The sequence below is a fragment of the Otolemur garnettii genome, unplaced genomic scaffold (genome assembly GCF_000181295.1).
Source record: "Otolemur garnettii isolate 467f Iridium unplaced genomic scaffold, OtoGar3 scaffold00060, whole genome shotgun sequence".
Lineage (NCBI taxonomy): Eukaryota > Metazoa > Chordata > Mammalia > Primates > Galagidae > Otolemur > Otolemur garnettii.
The window spans coordinates 10,955,158-10,968,069 of NW_003852455.1; the positions used below are offsets into that span (position 1 = coordinate 10,955,158).

The 12,912-nt window shown below is 40.7% G+C and overlaps 1 protein-coding gene and 1 pseudogene across 10 annotated transcripts in view; one reads left to right on the top strand and one right to left on the bottom strand.

Annotated features, from left to right (window-relative positions):
* The window catches only part of IGF2BP2 (insulin like growth factor 2 mRNA binding protein 2), a 237,356-nt gene that overhangs the window by 170,963 nt on the left and 53,481 nt on the right, over positions 1–12,912 (top strand). For 9 of the 10 annotated variants that reach the window (XR_002774101.1, XM_003792728.2, XM_003792729.3 and 6 more), the window contains 2 exons: positions 558–824; positions 3,021–3,155. The exons of the other annotated variant lie outside the window; for it this stretch is intronic. Coding sequence is in view for 8 of the 9 variants with exons in the window: in XM_003792728.2 (XP_003792776.1) it covers positions 558–824; positions 3,021–3,155 (402 nt within the window). In the remaining variant the exon portion in view is untranslated. The remainder of the gene's footprint in view (positions 1–557; positions 825–3,020; positions 3,156–12,912) is intronic. 10 annotated transcript variants of the gene reach the window in all.
* Positions 5,003–5,483, bottom strand: LOC100963428 (annotated as a pseudogene).

The window sequence follows — 12,912 nt, forward strand, 5'->3', positions numbered from 1 at the left end:
CCTGGCTATTTTTTGGTTGCAGCCGTCATTGTTGTTTGGCGGGTCCGGGCTGGGGATTTGAACCCGCCACCTTAGGTGTATGTGGCTGGCGCCTTAGCCAGTTAAGCTATAGGAGCCGAGCCATAAAATCCATTTTTTTAAACAGTTAGATTTAAGAAGGAAAGAATGGGTTAGGACTTTTACAATTTGTGCTTATTTCTGAATTTTCAATAATATGTATTATGATTAAAATTAGGGAAAATGTCATAATTTTATACCTGTGTTTTTATGAAGAGTTTTTGATGAGGAGGTTATAGTTCTGGGTGATAAAAAAAAGTAGAATATAAAATTGTATTTCAAGTCTTACCAGGTCTGTGCACTGTGATTACTTATTTAATTGTTAACTATAAGCTCTGAGGGAACAAAAATGGCATCTGTCCTGCTCACTGCTATATATTCAGTGCCTGGCACAGCAGCCACATAGGCCCCCAGTAAGTGAGAGCTGAATGAACTGGCCCACAGAAAGGTCTCTCTTGATGTTGCTCTTTGATAAAACTGCCATCCCTGCTGCATTTCAGAGCCGTGGAGAAGCTAAGCGGACATCAGTTTGAGAACTACTCCTTCAAGATTTCCTACATCCCGGATGAAGAGGTGAGCTCCCCTTCGCCCCCTCAGCGAGCCCAGCGTGGGGACCATTCTTCCCGGGAGCAAGGCCATGGGGGCTCTTCTCAGGCCAGACAGATTGATTTCCCGCTGCGGATCCTGGTCCCCACCCAGTTTGTTGGTGCCATCATCGGAAAGGAGGGCTTGACCATAAAGAACATCACTAAGCAGACCCAGTCCCGGTACGTGCCTCCGGAGCTTCCTTTGCTTCCTTCTGAGGGGTCCTCTGTGTGCTGGTGGGTCTCAGGCACCCTTAGGTCACTACTGCTTATATCAGTGGGAGGCTGTGCTATAGAGGACCATGACTTCTTTCAACAGGACAACTAACAGAATAATGTCAAGCTGGGGGCTTTGATGAGCTTTCATGCCAATGGCCTAACAGTTATACCCTGAGAGACTAAGGGTTCATATGGAGGGTACTGGTGACCTCACAGCCAGGATTGTTCCCATAAGCTAACTAATGCCTGTGAATGCATGGGTTCCTAAAAGAGCAGAGGTGTGGGGTTCTGGGGAATCCCAGAACCCATTCATCTTAGTTCTTACCTCCTCCCCTGAATCAGAGCCGTAGAGCAGCTGTTCTTTGAGATCACCTCTTTGTGTTCACAAAGAGCCACATAATAAAGAAATGGGTGAGTCTCTACCATGTCAAACAAGAAGTAAAGTACACTGACCTTATGTTAAGGAGACCAAACTGGTTGTAGGAGTTGTAGCAGATAAAATAACTTGTGGAGTTGCTGATTTTTGTATGTTGATGAGACCATTGCACAGTGTAATGAAGGAAGCACAGAATATGGAAACAAAGATTCATGTTCAAGTTTTACCACTTACTGTCTGTATGATCTTAGAAAAAAAATTTAACCTCTCTGAGTATCAACTGCTTCTTCTGTGTAAAAAACAAATAAAAATGGCTCGGCGCCTATAGCTCAACCGGCTAAGGCGCCAGCCACATACACCTAAGGTGGCGGGTTCGAATCCCCAGCCCGGACCCGCCAAACAACAATGACGGCTGCAACCAAAAAATAGCCGGGCGTTGTGGCAGGCGCCTGTGGTCCCAGCTACTTGGGAGGTGGAGGCAGGAGACTCGCTTGAGCCCAGGAGTTGGAGGTTGCTGTGAGCTGTAATGCCACGGCACTCTACCCAGGGGGACAGCTTGAGGCTCTGTCTCAAAAAAAAAAAAAAACAAATAAACAAAGTGAAAGGTTGTTCGTATCTGTTTTGCCAGGATTATTGTGAGAATTAGTACAGGCAGATAGGCTAACTAAAATAATTAATATGAAAGCACTTAAATTGCAGAGCACCAGATTACTGACAAATATTAATTATTTACGTGTGCTAGGCATTTCATCCAAGTCAGTCAGTGACTGAGTGTCTTGTAACCTGAAGGAGAAAATGCTGTCTTCTTCAAAATGTCTTACTTATCTGCAAATAATAGACACAAATATGGGTGAGTCCCGGAGTGCTGAGTCTTAGGAGTGAAGTGATGAAATAGTAGAGAGGGAAGTCACTGTCTGGTATTCCTTTTCTTTGAAAACCAGCTCTGTGATTCCCTTCAAATTTGCTTCACTGTGAAAGTGATTTTTACTGATATGTCCTTTTGTTCCAAAAATTGTTCAGGTGGCTTAAAAAAAAAATGCAATAGGTTTAAATAGAAGAGAGAGTGAGGGTTGCTCTCAAATGTGCCCATTTTTTAGGTAGGCCAGAGAGTGGGCTCTGGGCTTTCTAACAGCCAGAGTGAAAAAGGGAGACAATCAATTATATGATTTCGAAAGTTAACAAAAACAAGTAGGGCCACCACTACCCAAAGAAGTCTGATAAAGTCATCAAGCCTTTGAGCCATTAGTTTCAAGAGCCTGGAATAGGGCAGGCTACCAGTGGAAAGGAAACCAAAAACAGAGAGGGCATGCCTCTGCTTTCTCTCCATACTCAGATATATAAAGCTTACTTGAATTTGGTGTTTGGATTTGGATTAACATATGGCTCTTAAAAACTGTGATCAGTTCAGAGCCCGGCACTGTGCCAACGTGCAGTATTTATCCTTCTCACTTTACTCTTCACTTCTACAGTCATTTGAAAGGCTACACAAAATACTTCATTTACCAAAATGGCTTCATTACCAAGTTCGCTTAGAGCCTTTGTCCCACAGCACTCCTATAAGACCTGTTCCCTTCTAAACAGAGTTGCATAGGATTACAGTTTGACACGGACCCCTTACACCACTTGCCTTTTTCTTGGAGAATGGCGTTGGTTGCAGACATGCTAATGACACTTCCTTGTCTGTCTCTGTTTTCCCTGTACGTTGGCTGGCATGATGCTTTCTTGGGACTAGGGTCCTGTCCCAGATGACATGGTACTTATGGCTCCTGATTCTTTTTTTGCAGGGTAGATATCCACAGAAAGGAGAACTCTGGGGCCGCAGAGAAGCCTGTTACCATCCATGCCACCCCTGAGGGAACCTCTGAAGCATGTCGCATGATTCTTGAAATCATGCAGAAAGAGGCTGATGAGACCAAACTGTAAGCATACATGCAATGCCCAGATCACTCAACAAAGAATAAGGGCAGTTTCTTCCTCAGTTAACTTGAGAAAAATTTGTAATAAAAGCTTTTAATCTATAACTCAGTAAAGGGGTGGTAGGGCAGGGATCATGCTTAAGAAATTTGTTCCCAGCTCGGCGCCTGTGGCTCAAGTGGCTAAGGCACCAGCCACATACACCTAAGGTGGCGGGTTCAAATCCAGCTGGGGCGCACTAAACAACAATGACGGCTGCAACCAAAAAATAGCCGGGCGTTGTGGCAGGCGCCTGTAATCCCAGCTACTTGGGAGGCTAAGGCGGGAGACTCACTTGAGCCCAGGAGTTGGAGGTTGCTGTGAGCTGTGATGCCATGGCATTCTACCCAGGGGGACAGCTTGAGGCTCTGTCTCAAAAAAGAAAGAAATTTGTTCCCAAGAAGAATACAGTGGGTAATCTTTCACATTGACAATATGGCTGTTTTCCCACTTGTGTGTTTCTTTTGGTGATCCTAATGCTTCTGCCACCCATTAGAAGCCATTATGGGTAGGAACATACAGTCTCATGCTTCCTAATAGAACTCCCTGCAATGATGAAAATGTTCTATGCCTGCATTGTTCAACAGTACAGCTGCTAGCCACACGTCACTATTGAGTACTTGGCATGTGGCTAGTATGGTGCAGGGACTGAATGCTTTATTTTAACTCATAAATTTAGATAATCACGTGTATGGCTAATGGCCATCGTATTGAACAATGCAGGTATAGAAGGTATGTTGTCACCAAAGCCATAATTTACTGTTCTGGAAAACGTTTTTCCACCATGCTTCTAAACCACTTACACTCTCAAAATGGGATTACATTTCCTTAAGTAGTAGAAACTAGTTTCCAAGTGGCTGCTTTACTCTTCCTCTTTGTCTTGTGTCTCTCCCTCTCTCTTTCTCTTAGAAAATACTGCTTAGGATTCCACAGTGTAATGAGTGTCATACCAATTTGAATGGCAAATACAGTTCTTACTAAACAAGTTGACTTTGTATTGCAAATGAATAAGTGGCAATGGAATACACAGTATAATAAGAAAAAAAGACTTTTAGTTTGGCAAAATCTGTTCACGGGGAGGGGTGGTGGTTTTACAGAGAAGCAGTGAGGGATGAAATGAAATTTAAAATTAATTTGACAAATAATGTCAAATGTGAGTGTTCTTAGATTATGAAGATGAAAGTGGTCCTTAAAAGAACATTGTAAATCTATTGTCAGATTTCATAAGGCACTCTATTCTTTTACTTGTAAATTATTGACTCTACTTAGAGCTTTTGAAATCCTCCAAATACCATAGTTTAATTTGAAGAAGGCTCAGTCTCATCCAAGTTATTGAGAACTTTATAAATAATACCTTCCTTGGTTCTTCCAGGAACTTATAAAAGTCGGTATCAGTGGTTCTCAACCTGTGGGTCGCAACCCCTTTTTATTTTATTTTATTTTATTTTTAGGATACATTAAAATTTGGTTTAATAATTCTTTGTGGCAAAAAAAAAAAACAAACCACATTTGTAGTGAACGAACAACACACATTTTTAGGCTATTATTTTTAACTACCATCCCATGAATTCATAGGGAAGAGGCTCCAGTAGCTCAGGGAGGCATCTTGCCATTGAATGTGCCAAAACACTGACTTTTGAATTCATGGGAAATAGGTTCCAGCACCTTGTATCACTGTTACATGGGGTCTAATTGGTCATCCTGTGTGCTATGCTGTACACTTATTATGCCATGAGCTCATGGAGGGTAAATAGGTTCTTGCAGCTAAAAGCATGGGTCCACTGGTACTCCTGTGTGCTATGTTATATGCTTATTATGCCATGAATTCATAGGGAATGGGTTCCAGGAGCTCAGGCTCCTTTCCGTTGGGTCTCACAAAGTGGGCTTCTTTGGGTGGAGCAGGCTGGCGCTTCAGTTGAACCCAGGTACCTTTCTCTTTGGCTTCCTCCTTTTTCTGATCATTTTCCTTCACACGTTTCAGGAAGCTATCTCAGCTCTTAGAGTGCTTAATATGCTCAATACAAACATTAATCCTCTTGGCAAAAATCTTGCCCTTGTTTGTTTACAACAATGCCAACAGCATGCTGGGTAACATTGTAGGCTCTTCCAGTTTTGCAACGGTAACATTTGTGTGGCATGCCTTTTTGAACAGTATCCATTCCCTTGATGTCTACAATATCACCTTTCTTGTAGATTCGCATGTATGTGGCCAAAGGAACAGCTCCATGTTTTCTAAAAGGCCTAGAGAACATGTATCGAGTGCCTCTTCTTTTTCCCTTTGTGTTTGTCATTTTGATGAATTACTGAAAGATGGCGTCTCCGGCCGAAAGGCACAACCCCTTTTTAACAATGAAAATACAGAGTGGCATCAGGAAGGTTGAGAACCACTGGTCTATATAGTCAAAAGATTGATTTATAAATTGGGTTTTAAAGTTTTCATCTAGAGCCAAGATAGGATTTGAATATCTTGGAAATAAAATCTCTTTTTGAGCTCCTACATCGTGCTAAGTATGTGTATGCCACATTTTGTTCATCCATTCATCCACTGATGGACATTTTGAGCTGCTTTCACCTCTTTGACTATTGTGAATAATGCTCCTGTGCACATGAGTGTGCAAAATCTTCAAGCCTCTGCTTTCTTTTTTTAAAATATATAGTCTGAGAAGTAGGATTCCTGGATCATATGGTAGTTCTTTTTAATTGGGGGGGAAACCTTCATACTTTTCACCATAGCAATTGTTCCATTTTACAATCTCAGTGACAGTGCACAAGGGTTCTAGTTTCTCCACATCCTCACCAACACTTGTTATTTTATGTTATTTTGAAAGCAGCTGTCCTGGCTGGGCGCTTGAGGCTCAAGCGGCTAAGGCGCCAGCCACATACACCTAAGGTGGCGGGTTCGAATCCCCAGCCCGGGCCGCCAAACAACAATGATGGCTGCAACCAAAAGGTGGCCGGGCGTTGTGGTGGGCGCCTGTAGTCCCAGCTACTTGGAAGGCTGAGGCAGGAGACTCGCTTGAGCCCAGGAGTTGGAGGTTGCTATGAGCTGTAATGCCATGGCACTCTACCCAGGGGGATAGCTTGAGGCTCTGTCTCAAAAAAAAGCAGCTGTCCTAATGGGTGTGAGGTGATAATTTCATTGTGGTCTTGATTTGTGTATCTCTGATTATTAAGCGATTAGTAGAGTATCTTTTTTATATGTTTGTTGGCCATTTATATATCATCTTGGGAGAAATGTATATTCAGGTCCTCTGTTCATTTCTTAATTGAGATATTTGACTTTTTTATTGTTTAGTTTTAGGTCTTTATATATTCTGGATATTAATTCCATTGTGGTTCATTCTCTCCTATTATAACAGAATGCCCAGGATCCAGTAATTTATAAAAGAACAAAAGTTTACTTGACTCACAGTTCTAGAGGCTGGAAAGTCCAAGTGTATGGTGTCAGCATCTGGCAAAGACCATCACATTGTAGAAGGGATAAGGTGGAAGCCAGCATCTGAGACAGAAAGAGGAAATCAGGCCAAATTCATCCTTTTTATAAAGAGGCTACTGCTACACTCCTGTGATAATTCCACTTATGCATTCATGAAGGCAGAGCTCTCATGACCTAATCACCTCTTAAAGTCCACTCTAAACACTGTTACAATGGCAATTAAATTTCAACATGAGTTTGGGAGGGAATATTCAAACCATAGCAAAACCCTTATCAGATAAATGATTTATAAGTACTTCTTCCTTTCCATAGGTTGCCCTTTCACTCTGTTGATTGTATCCTTCGATGTGCAAATGTTTTTAAGTTTGATGTACTCTCATTTGTCTATCTTTGCTTTTGTTGCCTGTGCTTTGGGTGGCATATCCAAGAAATCATTGCCAAGTCCAATTTCATGAAGTTTTTCCTGTTTCCTCTTAGGAGTTTTATAGTTTTTGTTTTTATGTTAGCTCCTCAATCCATTTAAGTTAATTTTCATATATAGGGTAAGATAATGGTTTAACGTCATACTTTTGCATGTGTGTATCCCATCACCATTTGGTGAAAGACTATTCTCTATCAAGTAGTTTCAGCACCATCTCAAAAAATCATTGGACCATATATGCCAAGAGTTTATTTCTAGGCTCTCTGTTCTATTTTACAATCTATTTGTCTTTATGCCAGTATCATATTTTTGATTACTGTAGCTTTGTAATATGTCTTAAAAGCAAGAAGGCTGAGCACTTCAGCTTTCTTCTTTGTTAAAAATTGTTATGGAGGCCTGGTGCAATGGCTCACACTCTGGAAGGCCGAGGCTAGTGGATTGCTTGAGCTCAGGCGTTCAAGACCAGCACGAACAAAAGCAAAACCCTGTCTCTTAAAAAAAAAAAAAAAATAGCTGGGGGTGTTGTGGCAGGTGCCTGTAGTCCCAGCTAATCAGGAGACTGAGGCGAGAGAATCGCTTAGCCCAGGAGTTTGAGGTTGCTGTAAGCTATGATGCTACAGCACTCTAACCAGGGCAACAGAGTGAGACCCTGTCTCAAAGTGTTTGGGCTATTCAAAGTCCCTTGAGATATCATATGAATTCTAGGAGAATTTTTCTAATTCTGTAAAAAATATGGAATTAGAGTTTGTTAGGGCTTATATTGAATCTGAAGATCACTTTGGGTAATACTGACACTTTTTTTTGTTCTTATTTAATTTTATAGAAGCAGAGTATTAATGTAGTCACCAAGTCTGGAATGCAGTGGTTCAGTCTTGAACTCCTGGGATCAAGCAATCCTCTTACCTCAGCCTCCTAAGTAGCTAGAACTACAGGTGCATGCCATCATGCTCAGCTCATTTTTTTATTTGATGTAGAAATCACTATGCTATTTTTCTCATGATGGTCTTGAACTCTTGACCGTAAGTGATCATCCCACTATAGACTTACAGTATAACCTGAAATCTGGTAATGTGATGCTTCCAGATTTGTTTTTATTTATAAGAATTGTATTGGCTATTTGGGTTTTTTTCTGGTTCCATAGAAATGAAATACTATTTTTTCCAGTTCTCAGTTCTTCAAAGTATGATATTTGTACTTCGATGGAGATTGCATTAAATCAGCGTCCCAAAGTGTTAAAATTACAGGTATGAGCCACTGCAATTATACAGTATGGACATCTTAACAATATTGAGTCTTGGCTCGGCGCCTATGGCTCAAGTGGCTAAGGCGCCAGCCACATACACCTAAGGTGGCAGGTTTGAATCCAACCCGGGCCCACCAAAACAACGACGGCTGCAACCAAAAAAACAGCCAGGCATTGTGGCGGGTGCCTGTGGTCCCAGCTATTTGGGAGGCTGAGGAAGAAGACTTGCTTGAGCCCAGGAGTTGGAGGTTGCTGTGAGCTATAATGCCTCGGCTCTCCACCCAGGGGGACAGCTTGAGGCTCTGTCTCAAAAAAAAAAAAAAAAAATTAAGTCTCCCAGTCTATGAACATGAGATCTCTATATATTTATTTGTGTTTTTAATTTCTTTCAGTAACTTTTTATGGCCTTTGGTGTATGTCTCTTATCTCCTTGATTAGATTTATTTCTAAGTATTTTATGCTTTTAAAAAAAATTCAAATAAATATGAGGATATAAATGTTTAGGTTGCATTGTTTTTATTTCTAAGGTAAAGTTCAAGTTGTAGTTGAGCCCTACACCTAGGGGGCATGTGAACCCCCACATTGTGCACATTAGGTGAGATTGTGCCGGTCACCCTCCCCCCTCCCCGTCCCTCCTCTCTCCTCTCCCTCACTAGCCTATACCTGTATTTTTCTTTTGTGTGAGTGTATAGTTATTTACATATTGGTTTTGTATTAGTATTGAATACATTGGATGCTTGTATTTCATTCTTGTGATACTTTACTAAGAAGAATGTGTTTCAGCTCCATCCAGGTAAATACAAAAAATGTAAAGTCCCCATCATTTCTTATGGCTGAATAGTACTCCATGGTATACCTTTACCACAACTTGTTAATCCATTCTTGGGTTGATGGGCATTTGGGATGCTTCCACATCTTGGCAATTGTGAATTGAACTGCAACAAATGTTCTAGTACAAATGTTCTTGTGGTAACATGATTTTTGTTCTTCTGGGTAGATAACCTACTAAGGGGGCTAAGGACTCAAATGGAAGGTCAACTTTTAGTTCTTTTTTTTTTTTTTTTTTGAGACGGAGCCTCAAGCTATCCCCCTGGGTAGAGTGCCATGGCATCACGATCACAGCAACCTCCAACTCCTGGGCTCAAGCGAGTCTCCTGCCTCAGCCTCCCAAGTAGCTGGGACTACAGGCGCCCACCACAACGCCTGGCCATTTTTTGGTTGCAGCCATCATTGTTGTTTGGCGGGCCCAGGCTGGAGATTCGAACCCACCACCTTAGGTGTATGTGGCTGGCCCCTTAGCCGCTTGAGCCGCAGGCGCCGAGCCCAACTTTTAGTTCTTAGAGAATTCTCTATACTTCTTTCCATAGATGTTGTATTAGTTTGCAATCCCACCAGCGGGGTAGAAGTGTTTCCTTCTTTCCACATACATGCCAGCATCTGCAGATTCAGGATTTTGTGATGGGCACTAATTTCACTGGAGTTAGGGGATATTTCAGAGTGGTTTTGATTTGCATTTTTCTGTTGATTAGGAACAAAGAGCATTTTTTCATGTATTTGTTGGCTGTTCGCCTTCATCTTCAGAGAAGTTTCATTCAAGTCTCTTGCCCACTTATAAATGGGGTTGGTTGTTCTTGTTGATTAATTTGAATTCTCTGTAGATTCTGGTTATCAACCCGTTGTCAGATTTATAGCATGCAGATATCTTCTCCAATCTGGAAGGCTATTTGCTTTAGTTGTGGAATCCTTAGCTGCAGAGTTTTTTTAGTTTGATCATGTCCCACTTATTTATTTTTGGTGTTGTTGCAATTATCAAGGGGGTCTTCTAATTCTTTCTAAAATCTTTTCCTAGGCCAATTTTGTCAATAGTCTTCCCCACACGTCCTTCTAGAATTTTTATTGTTTCATGTATTAAATGTAAATCTTTTATCCAGCGAGAGTTGATTTTTTTCAGTGATGAGAGGTGCAGGTCCAATTTCAGTTTTCTACATGTGGCTAGCCAATTCTCCCAGTAACATTTATTAAATTAGGATTCTTTTCTGGGTGGTGCTTGTGGCTCAAAGGAGTAGGGCACTGGCCCCATATGCCATATGTGGTGGGTTCAAACCGAGCCCTGGCCAAAAACTGCAAAAAGAAAAAAAGGATTCTTTTCTTCATTGCATGCTTTTGATTGGTTTATCAAAGATCAGATGGCCTTATGTGGCTGAGTTCATCTATAGGTAGGGTGACTAGACGTCCCGCTTTTTAACAATTGGTCCTGCGTCCCGCGGCGTTTTTAAGAAGTCCCGATTTTTGGAAAGAATGCACGAACGGGCAGGAGAACAGGAAGGGAATATACAGTTTTCAGCTGCCATGTGGCTATTTCGCCAGAATATGAGTTTTATATTATTTTTGTTAATTTAATAATGTTAAACTGTAATAATAACAAATAATTGTTGAGAAGTGATTATCGAGAACTGCTTATCAAAGTTTGCATTGTTGTCAGGCCCTGCCCTGCCCCGCCCCCCCCTCCCAGGCCGTGTTGTTCCGCTTTACAAATGTTAAAATCTGGTCACCCTATCTATAGGTTCTCTATTCTGTTTGATAGATCCATATCTCTATTTTTGGACTAGTATCATGCTGTTTTGATCACTATGGGCTTGTAGTATAACCTAAAGTCTGGTAACATGATGACTCCAGATTTGTTTTTATTCATAAAAATCGTATTGGCTATTTGGGGTTTTCTGCTTCCATAAGAAATGAAGTACTATTTTTTCAAGTTCTGCAAAGTATGACATTTGTGCTTTGATAGGGATTACATTAAAGATGTAGATTGCTTTGGATAGTATGATTCTTCCCAGCCACAAGCATGGTATGTTCTTCCATTTTGTTAACATCTCCTGCTATTTCTTTTCTTAGAGTTTCATAGTTCTCTTTATAGAGATCCTTCACATCCTTTGTTAGATATATTCCCAGGTATTTCATTTGCTTTGGAGCTACTGTGAAGGATATTGTGTCTGATTTTTATTCTCAGCTTGACTGTTGTTGGCATAAATGAAGGTTACTGATTTGTGGACATTGATTTGTATCCCAAAACATGACTGTATTTTTTTTTTTGAGACAGAGTCTCAGTATGTGGTCCTCAGTAGAGTGCTGTGGCGTCACAGCTCACAGCAACCTCCAACTCTTAGGCTTAAGCAATTCTCTTGCCTTAGCCTCCCAAGTAGCTGTGACTACAGACACATGCCGCAATGCCCATATTTTTTTTTTTTTTTTTGGTTGCAGTTGTCATTGTTTTAACAGGCCTGGGCTGGGCTCAAACCTGCCAGCCTTGGTGTATGTGGCTGGTGCCCTACTCACTGAACTATGGTGCTGAGCCAACATAACTATATTTTTGATCACTTCTAAGAGCTTTGTAGTTGAGTCCCTGGAGTTTTCCAGATATAAGATCATGTCATCCACAAAGAGGGAGAGTTTAACCTCCTCTGAATCCTCATTTGAATACCCTTGATCTCCTTCTCTTGCCTAATTGCATTGGCTAGGACTTCCAGCATTAGGTTGAATAGCAGCGGGCATCCTTGTCTGGTTCCAGTTCTAAGTGGAAGTGCTTTTAGTTTTACTCCATTCAGTATGATATTGGCTGGGAGTTTGTTGTAGATGGCCTCTATCAGTTTAAGAAATGTCCCACATATGCCTATTTTCGTAAAAGTTCTTAGTAGAACAGGATGCTGAATTTTGTCAAATGCCTTTTCTACATCAATTAAGAAAATCATATTGTCTTTGTTTTTTATTTTATTTATTTATTATTTATTTACATATGTTGAACCAATTTTGCATCCCTTGGATAAAACCAGTTGATCATAATGTATAATTTTTGTAATATGTAGCTGTATTCTGTTTGCTAGGATCTTATTGAATATTTTTGCGTCAATATTCATTAATTATATGTTAGCTTATGGTTTTCCTTTTTTGTTCCATCTTTTCCTGGTTTTGGATTCAGGGTGATATTTGCTTCCTAGAACGTGTTGGAAAGGAATCCTTCCTTCTCTATGTTTTGGAATAGGTTATGCAACATAGGTATTAGTTCATCTTGGAAGGTTTGTTAGAATTCTGGTGTGAAACCATCTGGTCTAGAGTTTTTCTTTTTGGGAAGATTTTATGTTCTTGATGCAATTTCAGTGCTTGATATAGATGTATTAAAAATTTCTAATTATTACCCTGACCCACAGTAGAAAAGGGCCCCAGGCAGTGCTCCAGATTCTGCCTCATTTAAGCCATATCGATAAGGCTAACAAAACTTTTGCAACTGTGTGGAAGCTGAACTGATACCTGGTCATTCTCCATTATTTTTTTCCCTCTATTAAAGTCTTTCCTTGTCCCTGGGGGAAAAAAAAAAACCTTTTTTTTCTAATTCTTCAGTTTGAGTTTAGGAAGGTGATATGTTTCCAGGTATTGGTCCATTTCTACATTTTCAAATTTCTGGGCATAGAGTTTTCTATAGTAATTGTGGGGGAATCTTTTGATTTTTTTTTTTTTTTTTTTTTTTTTGCCTTTTTTGGCCAGGGCTGGGTTTGAACCTGCCACCTCCAGCATATGGGACTGGCGTCCTACTTCTTTGAGCCATAGGCACCACTTCTCTTTTGAATT